The following is a 21718-nucleotide window of genomic DNA, read 5'->3' as shown; positions in this document are numbered from 1 at the left end:
TTTGTGTTGATCCACCTGGATATGACCTCATTTTAACAAATCTCCTCAGCATAAATAAAATGCAAAAAGTTGTCACAGATAAGCTAACACCATATTTCCAGAAGATTACTCAAATAAACCTGTCTTTCAGCATAACTGAAAAAGTTTTGTAGCAGTTGGGTATATAGGTATGCCATACGCGCAAAGTGTGCTGTCAAAATACTTAGCAAAATAATTCTTCTTAAGGCTTTTGTGGTGGCTTTGGACCAGTGTAGCTCTAGAAACTTGAGTTGAGAAGAGATTCATGGAAGCTGTAAACAGAGCTGAAGAATACAAACATGCGTCTGGAGTTTATGCATGAGTAATCCTATCAGATCCTTAGTACTTGGCTTGGTTTTGAATCTATTTCCCATCGTTTATTTGTTTAGAACATTAATGAGAAGGATTTCCTGATAAGAATGACTAGAGGTTCCAAGTAAATTAAAAAAACCCAAAAAAACAACAACCCCAAACCCCCATTCCCACATTCCCCCAAACAAATGAAAAAGCAACTCATGAGCCATTAATATAGTTGGCTTTCATGTAAGATTCTCAAATGCAGATTATTTATTTTTTTTAAAAAGTGTGATAACAGTCATGGACTAATTCCTCATCTGAAGGATTAATGGTTGGTTACAGCAAATAGCATCCTTTCAGGGGCCAAAGTCACTAGGCCTCTTTTCTGCTGTGGGAGTACTGGTAAGCTTATAATTCAACTCTGGGTTTTGTGCGCATAACCAATTAGCTTAAAAACAGGTAATGAACAGTAAAAGCATGGTGACTTGGATGTAGGTATTAATACGTAATCAATTCTGAGATATTTTGAATCTAATTGAAATAAATGAGCTGGAAATAACAAAGTCTTCCTGAGCAGCATTGATTTTAAGGAAAACTAATTGGTAAGGTTTTAAAGCAAGCAATAGCAGCTACCATAAGGATTAGATGAAGAGAGAAAGGATTCAGGCAAGACTGAAAGCGCATAAGGCAGCAGAGATGGAAAATAAAGGAAAACAATGAATGTGATTTCCAGCTATTACAATGTATAGTTTTTTGGCATATGTGATTACTGCTCACCATCGCTAACCTTTCTTGACACCTTAGCACGTTGGAGTTCAATGGCTTAGCTGTACGTTGTAGGAGAAAACTGGGTGGCTGGGAGGGTACTTCAGCGCAGGAAAAGTCAGGAAAGAGGTAGCTGCCAATAGAGGCAGTTATACCAGGAACCCAGACAGTAGCTCTTTTTTCCTTCCAGAATAAAACACCTTTTTTCATCTGCCTTCTGCTAATTTATGGGGTGTGGAAGGGAATAGTGGTAAGGGGAACAGTTCTCCTTCTGTTCTGTGTTGAGGCTTGAGGGGAGTCTTGAGTTAGCTCCATCAGTCACAAGGAGAGCTGATCTACTGTTGGCCCTTCATCATGTAACCGGATGAGGTCTGTGTTAGAACAGTTTGTTTCAAAGGAATTGGGTTAAACAGGACGTTTTCTTGCTTGCATCTCATCCCAAGGTTGGATATCTGTAGCTATTGATCTCTTCCATGAATCGGTCACTTCCATGAATTTGTCTAATAATTTTTGAACCAATTTATGCTGTAAATATCTGAAATGTGAGAAGTGAGTTTTGTATCTTATGCATTGTAAAAGGTTGTACTTTGTTCACAGCTGTTGCTGATCATGTTTTGACCTTCCCCTAAAACCAGTGAATAGTCATTAAAAATATTCAGCATCTTTACAGTATTCATAATTGAGACATTTCTGTCATTTACCCCGTTATCTTTTTTTAGACCTGGATATCTTAATACCTTCTTGTCATTCATACTCTATCTTTCTTACGCATTCCAGATCTTTTTTAGTGCTACTATAGTCTTTTTGGAAGCATAGGTAATATTTGAAATATAGGTGCAACGTGAATTTTTAAAGTGGCATAACTTTGCTTTTTGTTTTGTTCTCTGTTCCTTTCTGATAATTCATAACACTATATTTGTCTCTTTTGATCATTGTGTGACAGTCTCTTTACTTCCTATCGGGAATCTTAAGAATTCCAAAAAAAGAGACTTTCAAAGTGCAAATCCTTTTCTCATATAATTATTTTATAGTAGCATATGCTTATTGTGAAAAGTTAATTCTGATAAGCACAGTAGCAGACTATTAAAAATTAATTCATGTGTCCTGGAATTGGCACTGTTCTCTTAAGGACTGTGTATACCATGAATGTTAAAAAGGCTTTTTTCCACATCCAGTAGCTGCAGTTGGAAGGTGTTCTACTGAAATTTGTTTCTCTGTTTGTTTTCATGTATGTTCTTGAGTTGCCAGCTAACTACTTGTTTTAATCCCATGTTGCTGACTAGGTCTACTGAATTGTTTTGTCAGCTCTTTAACTGCATCTCTTCTTCATTTGTCTATTATATTGTCATACAGCGCATGTGATGGTTTGGGTTAATGGTAGCTCCTGTGTGGTACAGTTTTAAAGAAACAAAAGCGAAAATTCAGGCAATCTGGGGCTGAGCTTGTTTAAAAAAACCAGTATCACCCCAAGCCCTCTGAAAAAACCTACCCAACGGTTCCTTAAATTTGAAAGGGGCTTTCCTTAATATCGAAAGCAGTGGTGGATCAAAATGGCTGCTATTTCTTGTGCACAAAAATTTAGCATAAGTGGAACGAACTGATATAATTATAATCAAATAAAGGCTGTGAAGAGTACGTGTGGGTAAAATGATTCTGCTCTTAAGGGTGTCAGACCGCAGTTGCATCATGTTCTCTGCACCTGAGGCAGAATTTGTCCCAATAGTGTAACGTATATGATCCCAGACATACTAACTCTGTGTGTTTCAGTGATTTTTTTTTTTCCTGCCTTGTAAAGTAATACTTTTGATTATAAGTGTATTTTTGTACATTGTTGTTGGTTCTCTGAAAACTACTGAGAAGGTTAATTAAAATTATCAGTTTCATTTTTATCAGATTAATCCACTTCTATCAAGAATCATCCAGGATTTTGTATATTGTGAGGTTTTTTTCTCTACCACAAAATTTAAAAAAACATTAGTTTTTTTTTTTTTTACATTACAGACTTGATGTTTTTATAAGTAAATTTTTTAAAAAATTAAAATATTCTAAATTTTAAAAGTTTTTTCCATGGAAGTAACTTTCATCAATTATTCATGTTCAGGCAGTAGGTAAAAAGCAAGGATTTTTTTTTTTTAATGACTTCTAAATTAGTTTTGTAACGTTCTAGTATCAATGACTAAAGTTTAAATTGTCTTTATTATTAATTCATTTTTTTTGAATCCTGATGTTCAGAAGAGCCTGGCAGTTAAAAATGGCTCACATCAGTGTTTATTAATTGCCAATTGTGGGAAGAATAAAAAAGAGAAAAATAAAGCATAAAAGACAGTCACCCTGTTGGAACATGAACAGTTATTACAATTAGACCTCAGAGGCTGATGCAGGTAGAAAAATTACCCATGGAAATGTGGCAGAGGTGCTCACTACACTCTTGCCTGCAAAATCATTCATCTGATTGTCTTGTCAAACCAGACTCGTAAGCTGAGGGCTTTGTTCATTAGTAGTGTGAAAGAGTGAACTACTAAATGGAAACTAAAATCATTTTGTAGTCTCATGACTACGTTATCCTAAGGTTGAGTAGAGTGGTGGCATAAGTTGAAGAGGTGGGCCATCTGCGTGAGTGCCATCACTCAGCAACTGGGCATAAAAGTGTTGTGTTGCTGTGGAGGCTGAGTTACAGGGACTTCCAGCTACCCAGCAGAGGATGTGGGTGTATTCTGGCACTTCATGGTCAGAGATCAATATTCCCTAAAAACCCCAACACTTAAAGAAAAAGAAGTTCAGGTGAACATCTCCTTTGGTGTACCACTACTTGGACGTTCTTTCTCTCTACGCATTTGAGTTGTTCTTCAACTGAGCTCCCTAAAATCCACGAGACACAACTGTTTTCTGTTAAACTTCTTGTTTGCATGAGTTAGTCTCAGTCTATCAGTGCAGCAAAAAAGATGCGTCATGATTAAAATTAGCAAGGCAGCTTCAGTTTAAGGTTCTAAATTTGATGTGGACAATGAAATTAAAATCAGTCTTTTGTTGTGAAGACTGATAGTTGCTGGAAATTATTTGACTTCTTATTTGTAATAGTAGCTTTAGAATGCAGCTAATTGGCATGTGCTGGAATGTTCTTACACTTGACATTTAAAAGCCAACAAACACTGAGAAAAGAAATATAAGTAAAAAATTATAGAGGATAGAAATAAATCCATTTTACAATTTGAGCTACTGTAAATGATCAGAGCTCTAATACAAGAAAGATGTATTCAGGTATATTATTGTTCGCTGAAATTCCTGTCTATACATATATTCTTTTGTGCGTCTGTTAAACATGATCTTAACATGAAGCCCTTTTTCTCCTAACTCAAAAGCTTTCTCGAAGTTGATGAATACCATACATAATGGTAAGTTATATTAGAATCTTTTTCAGAGGTTCATTTATCACAAAGGGTAGCCTTTTGTCGAAAAGCCTGATTGAAGGTCTGCATATTCTATGGATTGAGTGAAATACAGGTCTGCAGTGAGTCAATTGTTCAGTACTTGAGTGAAAACTTTGTAGATTGTCTGCAGGAGCCTGATAGGTCAATAGTTCCACAGTTCTCTTTTTATGATCTTTTTGTATGTGCACAGTAAAATGATAACAGTTTTATTCCAGTTCTGAGATTCTTTTCTTTAATTTTGTGAATAGTGTTTCTAGTTGTTCTTCTGTGCTCCATTCATAGGTGTGTTATAGTGGTGTCTACCTCAGGCATTCTTCCACTTGCCTTCCCGACTACTTAAATTACTACAAGTAATGCATGTGAAGGTAGCCTTGTTTTGTCCACTCTTTGTTCTGACAGCCCAAGGCTGCCCATTTGTCACTGCTAACGGTACTATCAATTTCAGCGGGAGCAATATTGAATCTTTAATGTATCTAATTGCTGTTTCCCTTTAGTATTCAGTGTTGGCTTTGTATACCTAGTTCTGTATTCACTTGTAGCCAGTGAAAATGAAATATATCTTATTAAATTAGAACTTTAATTACTTTTTACAAGACTTTCTTTTTTTCATTTGTAGGAAACAGTCATAGCTATATTCACAAGTTACTGAAAGATTTAGGAAGGAATATTTATAGTTAAAACCTTCTCATGAGGCTAGTTTTGAAGATGATCAAATTTATTTCTCAGTGTTACACTTAATTGATGTCAGGCGATCTGTTAATAAAAATTGGAATTTTTAGTCCATTGGTGTCAGACAAATAGAATGATTTTCTTACTGCTGTACATGTATGTTGGAAGAGTAGTGCTGTATGCATTGCAAATTGTATTGATCAGCGTATGCAAAATAACTTAAATGCTTAAACTTTGCGTGGTGAAGTTCTTTGCATTTTAAGCTAGCAATCATTAAGGTTTTATAGGACTTTTGCTTTTCACACTGTCGGAACCACGAATTACATCTGTTAGGCAGATGTCTGTAGTGGTGGGTCTCTTAATGTAATATTAGATTTTTTTATTATTTAAATTTCTATTTTGTAGTCTACATGTGGTGAGAAATATTGAAATCTCTCTAGATTTGCTTTGCTTTAGTAAAATAGGTTTAGTTTTTTCCTTTTGATATAGGGTTTCCCTCTCACTCTCCCAGGTATACAGTGCTCTGAACCAGCTTTGAGATGAAGGAAAGCAAGCTCACCATTTTTCTGAACAAAAATAAAACATCTGAAGGGTATCTGACAAAGTGTGCTCAATTTGGACGTGGTGAGTTTCTGCTGTTTTATAAGCAGAGCCTTTCTGCTGTTTAATGTTGAAGAGGTACAGGTTCACAACACAGTGCAGAATAGAAATTGATGGAATGCCATTTGTGATGACTTCTTTCCAGATTGCACTTCTAAAAAAACCTGATTGTGTCTTCCTAACTCCAGTATAGAAGTTGGAAGGGCATAGAGGAAAGTCGTTACTTAATGTTGTATGTTTTCTTGTCAAGCAGTAATAATGCTTTGTATGACTTATTATTGTTGGGCAGCATTATGTTACCTACGTGTTTGTTTTAGAACAGTGTTTGGACAGGATTTATTACCTAATCTGCGCCTTTTTTTTTTTTTTTTGGGTGTGGTGTGTGTTTTATCTACCTTCCCATGTTTCTATAAGTAAGATTTTAAAGTTGGTTGGTTTCTCCCCCCATCTTGCAGGGTTGGTTTTTTTTTTTTGCATACTCTTGGTTTGGCAGAAGTGTATATATGTAGGTGAATCAATGAGGGTAGGTAGAAATTTTAATAATATGAACAGCAAGGAAAGGTCTTGCCATGTGTGTATAGGACAAAAAGAAAGTATTCAAACTTCAGATAAATATTTAAATATAGAAATATAGTTTACTCCAACAGCACATTCAGATTATGAGTCAGATGATGCTGAGGACTGTAAGAGTCATTGTCTGTAAGAGTTTTGATGGAGACAGCGTATCAGGAGCTTGTTTTTTCATTGGACTGAGTTTAAGTTTGCTTCATATCAGCAAAAAAGTACCAAAAAGAAAAAAAACCGGGAGTTTTGGTTTGAGTGGAGACAAATAAAAGTTTGTATCAGAGAAGTTCATTCGGTAGTTATGCTAGTATAAAGGCCTGTTAGTTGAATTTGGTGCTGACAAAGTGTAACGGAGGAAAGATGATAGCTAAGGACTTGAACACATTTGAAAGGGACAATTGAAAAAGAAAACATAATCATGCAAACTGTATGTTTCTGTAAAGATACCTATCTTAATAGAAAGGAGTCAAGACACTTCCAGGCAGAAGTGTCACACTGCAGTTTTGCCAGCAATTTAGTAACTCAGCACCATGTTTCTCATTTTTATGGTCAGTTTTTTATATTTTTCATGCTCTTTTAAAAACTTATTTAAAAAACCCTGAAAAATTGCAGTTGAGAGTTGTAAAGTTTTCACTGCTGTTTGCTGTGTGATAACTTTGTGCTTTGTCCTTATCAGTTTTACTCTGGACCTTACAAACTTTTTTGACTTGACCTTGAAGTCTCATCTCTTCTGCATCATTTTTATGGGCCTACCACTGGAAAGCAGAAGGAGGGGGTCCAGGCATACACATCTGTTGGGACTTTTAGTGCATACTTTAAAAAAAGACTATGGGGAGTGACGACCTGAATGTAGTAATTTTATGTTAGAGCTAGCTCTGAATTGTGATGTTTCGTTGTAGCCTTTCTGTGGCTACTTCTGTTCTTGCTCGTTCTGTCTCCCGTCTGCTTTTTTTCTTACTCTGTTCCTGTTTTAGGTTTGTGTATTTGCTTGTTCTGTTTTATGCTAATCTGTGAGCTGCAGTGAGGAGAGTTGTAGCACAGAAGAGACATCCATCGTGCCAGTCCTAGCACTGTGATAGACTTCAGAAAACAGTATGTTTCCAAAGAAAGTTTTCAGTTCTGTAGCCTTGGCCTCCACATCAGTGCAGGCAAAATTTAATGTATATGATAATTTTTTTTTTAACAAGGTAATCTAAACTAAGCATGAATGAGCTAAAATTTTTGCATCTAGCCCAACTTGGGCAGACTTTTACAGTGTTTATAAAAAGATATCTGCCTATACTGAAGCATGAGGACAGTAGCGCTCAGCTAAACCATATAAATGTAAAAAAGGAAGAATGAGAGAAGGGCAAATTACAAAGTCACCCTGAAATAGTTCCTTTATGCCCATTTTTTTCAGAGAATTGAATAATGGAGTTTATTGTCCAGTTATCAAATATTACAATCTTAAGTATAACTACCTGTCCATTCATTTCTAGAATACCACTTTAAAGCTTTAGTTGTTGCTAATGACAGCTATGTGTAGTCTTTCAGCAGTTCAGGCAACAGCTGTTTCTCCACCACCAGAAATAACTAATCACAATGGAATTGCCATTGTTAGTTAGCCTCTCTAATGGTCCTCTTTTTGAAAATTCTGGTTCAGTAAAGCATCCTGAAGCATGCCTTCAAAGACACCAACTTCAGATCACTGAAATACAAAAGAGAGGAAACTTTTGAAGTAGAAACTCCTGTAAAAGACTATATGAAGTTATCAGTGAAGGGGAATGTAGTGCTTCCAGTTACTCACCATTTCACTCACTGAGATAGATTACTGTCAGAATGGTTTGAAGCTATGGTAGGTTTTCAGAGACCTTAAGCAAACACATTAAGTTCTCCCTGGAAATCATTAAGAAACATAGACCACAAGTGTCTTGTTCCTACTCAGGAATACTTGTTTAGTGATCCTAAAACCTCTTTGGTTTTAGTATGTCATATTAAAGTAACTTAGGCTTGTATGTCTTGCCTTGCCATGACAAAAGTGAAAGTTTAAATAAAAGCTAAGATCTTTATTTATTAATTGTTCTTCCATATCTAACTTTTTCTTCTTGCAAAGATCTTTCTGTGCTGTGACACACTTGAACTAGGGGTCTTTCATATAGTTCTGAGCATATGTGTCACGTGATCATGGAGCTCTTTATCTTATTGCTCTTATTCTAAAAGAGTACTTCAAAACTTGTTGAGTCTGACTAGAATAAGCATGACATTTTTAACATGTCTTCTTTCATAAAGCAGAATTAATTATATATGTGAACCTTAAACAGACAGTTATAAAGCATCTCGAAGATTTATTGTGGGAAATCTTCTGGAGGAAACAAATGAAAGGAGGTTTTTCCCTGTGTTGCCCCTGTCTTCCACTCCCACCCCCCCAAAAAAAGACCACATGGTTTAATTGAGGTTTAACTTTGGCATGGGACGTGGTATGAAAAGTTACAACTGTTGAGAAAGGATTGGAAGAAATTCATTGGGGTAGAGTTGGAAGCAAATTTAAGGCTAATAATTACAAAGATAATTCCTCAAGCTCAAAATTCATAAGTTATGGATTTCTAGGGGCTGAGAGAATATTTGAGAGAAGTATTACTTCATGCTCGCCTTTTCCTTGTGCAGCTGCTGTTGATCACTGTTAGAGATGGATATAGTGGGCTAGAAGAATGATATAGTTCTCCCTCTGTTCCTAGTTGTCCTGGTTTGAGATAGAAGAGAACCAATTTCTTTTCTTTTGAGTTAAGTCTCTTCTAACTCTCTGAAATTAATGGCATATTTTTCAGACAGTGTCTGCTTCTAGCAGCGATAATGCCTGATGTTTACAGTTAATACCAAGGAATGGTATGCAGAGGGGCTCTTGCTTATATTTATTGCTATAACAACCAAAATCAGATAACTTTGTTATAGAATCGTAGAATGGTTTGGGTTGGAAGGGACCTTAAAGATCATCTAGTCCAACCCCAACTTGGAAGGCTGGAAGTGAAAGAACGTGGACCTGTTGGAACGGGTCCAGCGGAGGGCCACAAAGATGATCCGAGGGCTGGAGCACCTATGCTGTGAGGACAGGCTGAGAGTTGGCGTTGTTCAGCCTGGAGAAGAGAAGGCTCCGAGGAGACCTTATAGCAGCCTTCCAGTACCTAAAGGGGGCCTGAAGGAAAGATGGGGAAGGACTCTTTATCAGGGAATGTTATGACAGGACATGGGGCAATGGCTTCAAACTGAAAGAAGGTAGATTTAGATTGGATATCAGGAAGAAATTCTTCACTATAAGGGTGGTGAGGCACTGGAACAGGTTGCTCAGGGAAGTTGTGGATGCCCCATCCCTAGAAGTGTTCAAGGCCAGGCTGGATGAGGCTTTGAGCAGCCTGGTCTAGTGGGAGGTGTCCCTGTCCATGGCAGGGGGTTGGAACTAGATGATCTTTAAGGTCACTTCCAACCTGAATCATTCTGTGTAACATATAGGGGTTCTATATGCGGGGAGAAGTGAACAGGACAGGTGACAAAAATGATCAACCAGGTGTTCCATCCCATCTGCATCATGCTCAGTGTAAATCTGAGGGATCAAAGGGGTCAGCCCTCTCTTCCTCAATGGCAGGCGTCCGAGGAGGACTCTGTCCATTTTCCTGCCTTTGATCCCAATCCGTGTGTTCCTGAATGCAGTTCCCATCTGCTGCTGAGTCCAGTCTGCTGAGTCCTAGCACCTGCTGGCAATGTGATCATCATCCTGGGAGCTTGATATTGGTTTTGTATATATTTGTATATATTTTATTATTTTCTTATTAATATTATTGTCTTTTATTTTTGTTGTTAATATTTCATTAAAGCTGTTTTAGTTGTTTTTTTACCAACCTGTAAGTCTCTCTCCCTTCCTCTTCTGAGAAGGGAGAGGGGCTAATAGAGAGCATCTGTCATTCATTTGGTGGCCAGCCCAGCCTAAACCGTAACACTAGTCCAGTGTGTCATTCATCTGTTTCCTTGTGTTGTGTTCAAACCTCTCAGAGAGCAAATTCACCTTGGCTGGGCTATGAAAACATGGGTTTGAGCCCTTCTGCAGTGGAGGGCTGTAGTGTAAGACCTGCATCAGCTTGCATTAATTCAAGCTGAAATAAAAGTCTAATTGAGGACCGTATAGTGACAGAGCTTGGTTTAAGCAACTCATATGTGTTGTTTCATGTTAGTTAGCTGGTATATATGTTCCTTACTGTTACAGTTTATTGAAGAGTGAGTTCTGTAACACTGCTGTGGTCATTAATGAATGTGGGATCAAGTATAAAATAACATTCTTCACTATAGCAGGATCATTTCTGATCCTTCACCTCCCACCCCATTGTTAAATAAATTTCTGAGTGACTGTAGATAGCTGTACAGTCAGGATCATGAACATAGAAATGGGGACAGGAAGAAGAGATTGACTAAACGTGTGTTGCTTGCTGAGCTGTCAAGGATTTGGGGTTAATTTTAATGCAGTTTGATAGCAGACTTCAGATGTTATGACCTTGTTCTTAGATCACTGAGGCAGTCTGTCTTCTGTGAATAGGTATGAAACTAGAATAGTTGTTCCAATTTGAAAACGCCTATACCTGTATTTTGTATCTTCCTTCCTCCCCTCCACTGCCAGCAGTATGTATTGTTTGGGTACTTTGAGTCTGGGAGCTTTTTTAACTTCTGCCTTGTCATGGAGAGGGCACAGAATGCCCTTCTTAAAAGGAGGGCGTTGACTGTTGATCGGCACAGAGGTTGCAGTCACTGAATGGGACAGAAATGCAGGCTTGTTTTCAGGCTGCAGATCAGTAACTATCATTTCCACGCATTCTAGAACTGTTATTGCAGAATCTTATAGAAACCTATCCCAAAGTGAACTCTACCACTGCTCAGCAGCAGCAAAACAGCTTGATTCTTAGATTTCAAATTTCTTGATGAAGGGAACAGGTTGGCCCTAGCATCCAAGCTATAGTTTCATTATCTCAGATGAATTGAAATGAAATATTGTTGGTGGCTTGGCAGTTTCAAACACAACTTTCTTCTCTTTTTAGGCAACTGTGTCACAATAACCTGTTTTTATTTGCTTGTGTTTAGCATTAGATTCACTTTATCTTATGTTCATGTTACAAAATAACAAATACTGGGAAGTTTCTTCCACTGTTAACATTCTGCTGGAATAGGCCATGTTCTTTCTTGTGTAACTAAACTTAGTCAATTTTTCTACATGTTTAGGTACTAATTAATGGACTGCTTCATTCAAAGGCACCATTTCGTTTTGATCTGTATAGAAAGTTGTCATAGCTTTAGGGGAGACTTCTTGAAATCACTAGAGGAGGTGAAGGTACTGGAAACGTGTACATAGCTTCAGGTTTTGTAAAGAAGTACTTGTTCTATATAGCTCAAAATTTCCTTTTATTTCTGTGAATTCTACTACAAGTCCCTTTAAGGTTGTTGTCCCTGGCCCCCTGTCCTGTCTGTCTGTCCTCCCCCGAGTAGAAAGGTTCTGTAGTTCTGTGTAACATATGTGGAGTTGCAATTTTACATTTTTAAAAAAACCTCTTTGACCAGATTCTGCTTATTCCTTAAGTTCTGGCAAAATGCTAGGATCTGCAACCTATGACAGATATCTCAAATAACTTCTCTTTTCATAATTGTTGCAAGAATTTCAAGTTACTGACTTAAAAAAGAAAATACAGCTTTATGCTAGGGAGAACATTTTCCTGGCTTCATAAGGAAGCAGTATACATGTTGTCTCTCTTGATTTTGGCCGACAGTAAGCTTTGAACCTGTTGTCCAATTTCAAGCAAACTTGATAAAGGAGTGTAAAATATGTAAGTTCTTGTAATAGGGATGGACAGTGTATGTCTACAAAAGTTACCACGGACTGGTTTTGTCTCTTGCTGAACTAGACAATCACTAGCATAGGGAGGGGGTGTAAGGGAGCTGAATAACATAGGGGGCTGTAGCACTAGAAAATAAAAAGAATTGAGGATTTTGTAGCTACATACAGAAATTGTGGTGGGAAAGCTTAGTGTATTGATGTCAGCTGTGAGATGCAACACTGTTGAAAGCCAGAATTTAATCTGTTTTGTTAATTCTTCTGCTCATGGAACTACTTATTTTTGAGATTTTGAATAAAATCACTAAAATTGTTCTGCGTGCCACTTGGTATATGTTGCTGTGTAGCTAGTTCTGACTTGAGGCTATTTTGTTTTTCACTGTTCTTGAATTTCTTTTATTTCCTCTATTATCTATTTCATCACTGATTGTCAGCAAAAAGAATACAGATTTTTCCAACCTGCATCATCTGATGTGTTCCCTGCTCTATAGTACTACCCTTCTGTGCTAAATAGGCAATTATTTGTTGTCCAGTGATGCTTTTTTTTGGCACTTGCCTTGTTGTGAAACCTTTCACCCCAGCAGTGCAGGCTATACATGCGTTTTGTCTGTCAGAACTTGAAAACATGTTCTGTAGCTGTTTTAGCAGTTTAAGCACAGTCAGACTTTACCTGAACAGTGTCCGTTTCCACCTGCGATTGAAGAACTGTGTTCTGTTTAAAATGTTGAAGATTGTATTTAACCATGCTGTTTATGCCTCTGGCAAATTACACAGTGCTGTTCATCACATGCTGTAGCTATTTCGCTTTTCAGTAATATGGTAAGGACTTCAAGGTGGTTTGTTTGTTTTAAACTTTAATGTGGTTTATAGTGATTTGTTCAGGCTTTTGCTATTATTCCGTCCTGATCCAGAAAGTGATTTGTCTCTCCCCAAACTCCAAAAGGACAACTTGATATGTTTGAGACATTTAAAATAAGTACTTTCTTGGCTTTCTAATATGATATGCACATAGTTTTTATACAGGTATTTTTGAAATGGTGTGAAAATTAAGGATTTATTTATGGGTTCAGCATACAGTTCTTATTCGAGTGCTTGCATGGAGTGATATCTTGGTTGCATGACTAGTTCCAGAAGGTGCATGTACTTTACATATTAAGTAAGGTATTGCTAAATGGAAATACTTAGCCCAAACATGGTGTGCAGATAGGTCATATTTGTCCTGTATTTTGCAATAGCAACAAATAGTGAGTGTTTTTAATACTACTACTACAACTACCATTACTAGCAACAAATAATAGCTTTCCTCATTCCACTGGCAAACTAGTTTATTGTTTGTCTTTCTTTTGGAGTAGTTTTATGCCCGTGATTTTACAACTATATGCTTGTGTTCCAGAATTTTAATTTTAAGAGGAAGAATAAACCTTATCATTAAAATAGAAGCAGCAGAAACTCTGCAGTTATTAAATAAGTAAGATTTTGAAAAATTAAGAAAAAAAATCTACAATAGCTTTAAATTTTTTTTTGTTTGTTTTGTTTTGTTTTACCATTCTGGCAAAATATCTTTCACTTTTACTACTTGACTCTCAGCAAAAAATTTTGTTTTCTCCACTCATTATCATTGACGTTTTATGAGAGTGATAACATTTGTGGTGATGCACTCATGCGATTTGATCATAAGTGGTGTGATATTTCATTATTTTTACCCTTGAAATTCATGATTCCTGGAGCCAGGTAATTGCATGAGAATCTCATATTTTTCAATAATTTTTGTATGCTCAGTTATTTTAATGCATTCAAAATACAAAGGGTCAAAAATCTCATCCTTTTTTCTTAATTTGAAATCTCTGCTTGAAAGCAGATTTAAAAAAAATCTTTTGAGGACCTGGAATTTATTTCAGTTTTTGTGGCTGTAATTATATCACATTTAAGAGTAGACTCAATAGCAAAGCTGTTTGTTAGTCTTGTTAATTTTGGTGGTGTGTCGGGAGAAATCTAGAGCCAGGATCCCTAGAATTTACTGTCTAGTTAGATGACGCAGACATAACTGGAGAAAGGTCATAACAAAGTGAACGCTTCAAGGATCTTAACTGCTCATAATGCCATAACGGTAGATTTTTGGGATGGTGACCAAAAAAAAAGGAGGCGAAGATGACCCAGGAAGGTATGCTAAATGTGAAAAGATGCTAAGGTCAGTAGAAAAGTAGAGCAGTAATGGAATTGCGCTATGATGAAGAAACTGGGGACAAAATGACAAGAAGTCACTAACCCTCAGTTAGGCAGGAAAAAAAGTGTTGTTGGAATGTGTCCTCAGCTGTTTTTCACATCTTCTTTCTCCACTGGGTCTGGCTGGTTTTCTCTTCCATTTTTCTTGACAGTTAATAGGGGCAAAGAATTTAAGATGCATCAGTGTTTGCATATTATGTGTGGGTTTGGATGATGTTAGTCTCCCTTGACTGCCTGCGCTCAGAGGGATTGCTGGGTGGCGAGTGGTGTTTTGACATTGCGTATCTTCTTATTGTCACTGCCTTCTTCAAATCATTATTTGTATGAGTGACAAACTAGCTCCACCCTTTGCCTTCTAACTGGCATTTCAGTTCTGTTGCTTTTTTTGATCTAACCATGTTCATTCTACTTCTGTTTACTCCCTGTGGCACTCTTCCTCTAACTGCAGTTCAGTGCTACCATGCTTGATATTCCTTGGCCAGCTGACAGCTCACTTATCTAATGCACGTGGAGCCTAACAGTTTCATAGACAGGTACTACTTCTTGTCCTGGGCTTCTGGTCAGTAGGGTTTTTCCCCAACCTATATAATGAACTTTACCCTGCATGTAGATGAACGGAAGTAATGGATGGCTTCACAGAGGGGTATGAACTCTTCCTATTTAAATTGCTAACATACAAATCTGACTAATGTTAACGTGTTTAGTCATTTACTTGTTGGCTATTCTAGCAGAAATGTTAGTCAAGCATTCTTAGATCACGGATGGAGTTTTAGTTGGTGAATAAACGAAATACCACCAGATCTACCAGCAAAGCTGAGTACTTTGTCCTCAGACTTGCTGTCAATATTTTTTTGAAACTACACAAGCAATCCTTAGTTGCCAAAATTACAGTTTTGGACAAATGTATGTTGTTCAGAAACATTTTACTTTAAAGTTAAAAAGTATTTTTTCCATTTGTATTGTGTATGTTCAGTTATATAGCCCAATACTTCATTCTTTATCTACTTTAACTTTTACAGTAATTTATTGAAAGAACAAACTCTGATAGCAGACTCAGTTGAAGGCAGGCATTTCAGCCAAAAATTCTGCTACTCTTAATATTTGAGCAGTTTGTAATGCACATAAATATTTGATTTATCACACATGTTTTACAAAAACTTAGAACTGAATCAATCTGTGTTCCCTGAACTGTAGAATGTCAAATGACAAGAACGATTTTATCAATCAGCATGGTTAGAATTTCGACACAGAAACTTTCTGCATTATGTATTAAGTGATCTTGTTTGTCTTGATTAATTTTCTACTGCATATTTACGTGGTTACTAGAAAACAGAGGGAGGGGAAGAGAGAGATGCATATAATCGTTTTTGTAATTTTTTTCAGGTATTTTTAGCAGCAATGATGTAGCAGTATCATTTCCAAATGCAGTCTCTGGCTCAGGATCTAGCACTCCCGTTTCCAGTTCTCATTTACCTCAGCAGGCTTCAGGCCACTTGCAGCAAGTGGGAGCTCTGTCACCTTCAACTGCGCCTTCTGTAACTACTGTTGTTGCTGCAACTCAGGTAAACTATCACAAGAGTTTAAGATAGCAAACCATGTTATCGACCTGCTTTTTTTTCAATGTTAAAAGAAACAATGATTTGTTTGGAAAATAGGTTAATAAACATTGTATTTGTTGTGAAAATGTTATAGTGGCTAGAAGTTCCCCATAATACTACATAGTTCCATCTTCTTAGAGCACGTAGATTTTTAAAAATGGTCTGTGGAAGTGTGTGGTAATAATGACTGTGTTATGACTAGGAGCATACATGCTGCTGCTTACAATTCATCAGTGCTCTAACCAGTGTCTCTTATCAGAACAGTGTTTTAAGAAAGGATTTAAAAGAGGAAAACACATGAAGTTTTGCACATTTAATGCAAAAATCCTGGTATCAGTTAAAGAACACAGGGTTTTATTTGGGAGATTTGACAAACAGAAAACTAAGGCTAGCCCTGGCAAAGAGGTGGCCAAGACTGACATCGTGGTAGCAAATTAAAGTTGACATGTATGGTACAGTTTTGTATTGGAAAGATCATACAAATGAAGATACGTAATTCATGTTTCATGATGAAGGGATAAAGGGGGACACTGGAGGAGTGCAGAAAGGTGACATAGTCAAAGTAATGAACGAGAAAAAATATCTTTATGGTAGTATTCTATATATGAGTTTAAGTTGGGCAAGATTGCATTTATCAAAGCAAGAGAGTACAAAGTTATAGTTGTAGTGAGCCACCATGATTAGAGTATAAGTATGAAGGAATACTGTAACTGGACATGATGTTTTTATACTTTGTGTTTCTTGTATTTTATGTTTTCTGATGGATATCTGTTTTACAATGAATATATCAAATACATGTTTTCTGTGCATATAAACCATCAACTTTTGTAAAGTTTACAGTGATTCAAGATAGTGGATATAAACCTGAAGAATTAAAATCGAGCTTAATACATACATACTTATGTGTGTGTGTATAGTACATGTATAGCAGAAATACTATGTGCAGGCCAACATAGAATACATTTCACTATCAAATAACACTCTGTTGTTATAGGTGGCAGTTTGTATTTTTATGTAATCCTTCTGGACTGGTTTCCTAAAGAAATAAGGCTTGTGTTATGCCAGTGTGTCTGTGTGACTTCTGTCTTGTAACTTTGGAACGTGTTGGCCAGTTTCACACAAAATTGGGTGGCATCTTTGTTGCACGAATTGTTAGAAACTGCTGTAAAGAAATGAAATAACAATATGATGCTTTGGTGAAAAGCCAGTGTAGCTTTTGTGAAGGGAAATCACAACCAATTGGATTTTTAATTTTTTTTTTTATTTTTAACATTCCCAAAGAGTATTACACAACATAACTCACTGAAGACACTTAAATTGAGCAGTCTGGAGATAAGGGGAGAGGTTGTGTCATAGTTTAGTAGCAGGTTAAAAGATTTGAAAAAACCCAAACAAATAGATGCTCAGTTTTCACAGTGGAGAGGTTTAGAGTCTTGGAATGATCAGTGTTGTAGTCTTTTGTACAGCTCAACGTATTCTTAAATGACCTAGGAAAAGGAGGAGAAACAGAAGCCAATTTTGCTGATTATGCCAGGTTAAGCAATGAGCTATTACAAAGATCAGCTGTCACAAACTGCTGAAAAACCTTACCAGCCTGTGTTGACAAGGTAGTAAGAGGGCAAATGAAATTCATGTTAAAGGGAAAAGGCAGTTTCTATTCAAAACAGATACAGTAGATATCGAAAGAGGTACAAGAAGGGCCAGGTATTGAACAATGGCATGGAACAGCATGTTTATAAGGAGAGTAAATAGCGTAGGACTCTTGGCCTGAAAAAGAGACACTGAGATGGGATAAGACAAAGGTCTCTAAAATCATGAACGACATGGAAAAGTTAAATAAGCAAGAATTGTGCACCATCGCTTCTATTTGTTAAACTCTATTGGAGGATAAACGGATTTAAAAAGCAATGGGACAGTGCCCATATTTAACAGACAGGAAAAGAAATACCATAGAATATTTTTTCCTTGTGTTGTCACAAAAAGGTGAAGTATACCCTAGGAGGTACACTTTTTCTTAGTGTTTAGCTGAACTAGAGAGCCCTCCATAGGTTAAGTGCTTAAAATTCCTGTCTTTCCTTTGGCTCCTTTTTTTGGGAGATGTGTTGGGGTGGTTTATTTTATTCGTTGGGTTTTTTTTTCCCCCAGAGGAGTCACGTATCTTATCTTAGTACCAGTACCTAACTTGTTTTCAAGTGGTCATAGATTTACTTGTCGGGATCTTAATCACAGCTACTACTATTTAAAGAATCTTTTGGTTCTGAACTGTAAAGGGGAGTTCAAATGGTGAGAAGTTTTGGTTGACAGCCTTAAAAGGGAACTCCTGTGTTTGCACAGAGAATTAATGAAGTTGTATGCTGCTTCAGTGATTCTAGGACTATATTTTGGTAGCTCGTGTCTGCCAGTTGGAAATTGGTAAAGGCACAGTCTTTGTTTTTTCTTGTATCAGTGGTGTCAATGCACAAATTTGAACTTGGTTCTTCCATCATCTGAACCATTATGCAGGCATTGATATTTAAACTAAACATCGTGCCTCAGATAAGCTGTGTGGCATGATGTGTCTTTAAGTTATGCTCTACAAGCAAGGCACCTATGTTTATTGTCCCAAACTTTTTTCCTTTCTGTATTCCCTGTCTTCACCATTTGCAGTTAGACTGTCGCTTTTCCTTTTTGTCTGGCATCCAGTAATATCCAAAAGGTAGGCAGTGGACATTTTCAGTTGAGGCTAAATTGCTTTAACTGTCACCTTTCTGGGTTTTTTTGTTTGTTTGTTTGTTTTGGGGTGGGTGTTTTGTGGTTTTTGGTTTTTGGTTTTATTTTTTATTTTTTTTACCCTGCTGATCTATCAGTTTTGAGAGAAACTTTCTACAAAGAAGCTGTAGTGGCAAGAGGTGAACAGTCAGTTGGCTTTAAGGTCCATGGACACAGTTCTTCCTGATTCATGGGGAAAATGAGTTTACAGACTACTTTCTAACATGGAGGAGAAAGAAGATGGATGTCTATTGTGAATTTTCAAATATTAAGTGCTTTCATGTCCCGGTTGAGGTTTAGAATGGGTGCTACTTCTGTCATGGCACCAGACAGATTAGATGCTTTTTCCCAGCTTTCAAGACTTGAAAATACCAAGCAGATCTTCCCGCTGGAAGTGTCTTTGATTCACACTACATCATGACAACCACCTGTAATGTGCCTTTGTTTTTCCTGGGCTCTGGGAGTCTTTTTCAGTTCATGAGGTCCTTACTACTGCTCAAAGAGACTCAATTGAGAGCGCCTATTTTACCATGTAGTTGTTCTCCAATTCAAGAGAACCTTTTTTTTTTTTCATGCAGTTATCATAAATCACTGATTGTAGTTCAAGGGTTAGGGTTTACCTACTTAGTTCTGCAAAATTGCATCAGAGTGCTGTGTCTGCTTACTGGACTCTTGGGGATGTATTCTCAGTGTTTACCCACCTCTTGACCATGAAAGTCTTCAAATAACGGTGTGCTAATGTGTTTCTTGTGTAGTGTTCTAATTACAATAAAATCAACCAAGATCCTAGGTGTACATACAATGGTTATAAGTCAAGGTAAGCTTGTGCCTCTACAGCAGATAAGAAGTAATAAGTAAAAAAAGTAGGTTTTACTTAAACTATTGGTTAAGAGAACAAGCATGCCCCAACCTTTGTTGCTCAGCTCTTTGTTCAGAATGGCAGGTATGCAACTGGAATAGTATTAAAAATTGGAATAGCCTCAAAGATGCGCTGCTAGGGTGTACTCCTCTAATAAGTCAGCTGTTAAATTTTCTTAGATATCTATCACGCATTTCTAATTATGATTTTGGGGACATCATAAATTTGTAAATTTTTGATGGATCTTTTGCATCTTTTTTAAAACAAAGGTGTTAAGAAATTCTAAAGAGAAGGTCTTGGAAAAAAATATATTTTCTATAGAATTAGTCTCAAAATTGGCTGAACTATTTTGATTAAGAGGTTATGGTAGACATCTAATACAGAAAATTTTGTTCACAGTATTAAGAAAACTTGCAAGCAATCAAAAGCAACTGTTCTGAAGTGAGAAAATTAGGTAATACTACTGTGCCTTTTGTTATTTTTTAATAACTGCTATGCCCACATAAAACTTCAGTGATTGAAACCCCTAAGTGCTGCTTTTTCCTTCAACAACTAAACAGCACTGTTTTCAAAGCTTAAAAAACCCCAACAACTTGATAATCCTGGATTTAGACTCTTTCATTCTATTGTCTAGTATGATAGTTCCCATACTGTGGGTTTTGTTTGTTTGGTTTTAAGACGAAAACACAGTATGGGCCTTGTTGCAATCACCTTTTCTTTTGTGTCTCATTTTCTTCTCCCTCATGCCACTCATAATTTTTATTCCAATCTAATAAATCCAGAAGAGATTATTAGCTTGTGTTCCATGCTGTGACATAACTGAATTTAAATGCTGGTGTTCCTCACCAGGTGGGAAACAACAGTCTAGTAAAAATGTCACATGCTGGAAATGCAGACTTTTTTTCATCCTATTTCTCTTTTTTATGTGTCTTGAGCATAGCCTCAGATAGGTTACGCTGCTTAATTCAGTGAGGCCTTATTAGTGTAACAATGCATTTAACAATTGCAAGAATAGAGGAAAAAAGGGATACAGGAAAGAAGGTATAGCTCACACAAATATTTGCTCCTGGTTTTCTGTGAATTAGTGCTCTTGACGTGTTTGTAGGTACTGCCTGTTTTGCATGTAACAGCAAATTACTATATCTCAAACTACTGTCATTTGTCTTAGAAGCATGCCTTTAACTTTTGCATGAATATTAATTTGTGCTCTGTTGAGAAAAATCACTTTCTTGCATGCATTTGGAATAGTGTCTGTCTTTTTCCCTGTTAAGCTAAGTCACAAGTTGCACCATTCTGAGGTCCTATGCTCGGTTTTTATCTCAAAGATTTCCTTGTGTTTCATAATTATAGCAGAAATGTTTGTCAGCCTGTTGTGTTGTTTTGTAACAGTTTGCTGTATTGCTCTTTCTGACAAGTTATTCTTAGTGATTAATATATGTTCATAAAAAAAGCAGTGACCTGGGTGCCTCAGTACCATTTGGTATTGTACAGCAGGATTTGTTTTCTGCTTTTTTGGGAAGTGGTGGTTGTTAGATTAACTTTTATTTTATTTTATTTATAATTTTGATTTAGTAGATGTAGTGTTTTCTAATGAAATGTTTGCTGCTTTGGTTGAGATTGAAAGTGGTCGAATCTGTCTATTCTTTTTGATGGTTTAAATGAGAGAAATCACCCTACTAGTGTTCTGTGGTCATTTGTTTCTGGTGTCTCTGTGTTCAGAATACAGGATCAAACTGCAGAAACGGAAGTAAGGGGTTTTGACTGGTTTTTCTTCCAGTCATTGATTATTAAAGCCATCTTTCAGACTGTGTTCCTTTTAAGAAAAAAATGCGTTTGAATATCTTGTCATCTCATTTCAATAGTATTTTTAGTGGGATTTGAAATGGCATGTAGTGGTTTCTTTAAGATATACAGCCTTTTATTGTAAACATTTGTAGCTCGTCGGCTTTTTGGTGCTGATATTTTATGATTCAGTAATGTATGATCTTCACATTATAGTAATCTCAGTTTATTCAGAAATTTTCAGGATTTATTCTTATTCTGGAAATTTAATATGATCAAATTGTGACTTTTTTTCCTTCTCCCATGTTATGGTATCTGTGCTCTT

General features: G+C 36.7%; 1 protein-coding gene across 4 annotated transcripts in view; it reads left to right on the top strand.

Moving 5' to 3' along the window:
• The window catches only part of MLLT10 (MLLT10 histone lysine methyltransferase DOT1L cofactor), a 148178-nt gene that overhangs the window by 89979 nt on the left and 36481 nt on the right, over positions 1-21718 (top strand). For all 4 annotated transcript variants that reach the window (XM_063324682.1, XM_063324681.1, XM_063324679.1 and 1 more), the window contains one exon: positions 15790-15968. In XM_063324682.1, the coding sequence (XP_063180752.1) occupies positions 15790-15968 (179 nt within the window). The remainder of the gene's footprint in view (positions 1-15789; positions 15969-21718) is intronic.

The sequence above is a fragment of the Chroicocephalus ridibundus genome, chromosome 2 (genome assembly GCF_963924245.1).
Source record: "Chroicocephalus ridibundus chromosome 2, bChrRid1.1, whole genome shotgun sequence".
NCBI classification, from domain to species: Eukaryota; Metazoa; Chordata; class Aves; order Charadriiformes; family Laridae; genus Chroicocephalus; species Chroicocephalus ridibundus.
This window is presented reverse-complemented; position numbering and strand designations above follow the sequence as displayed.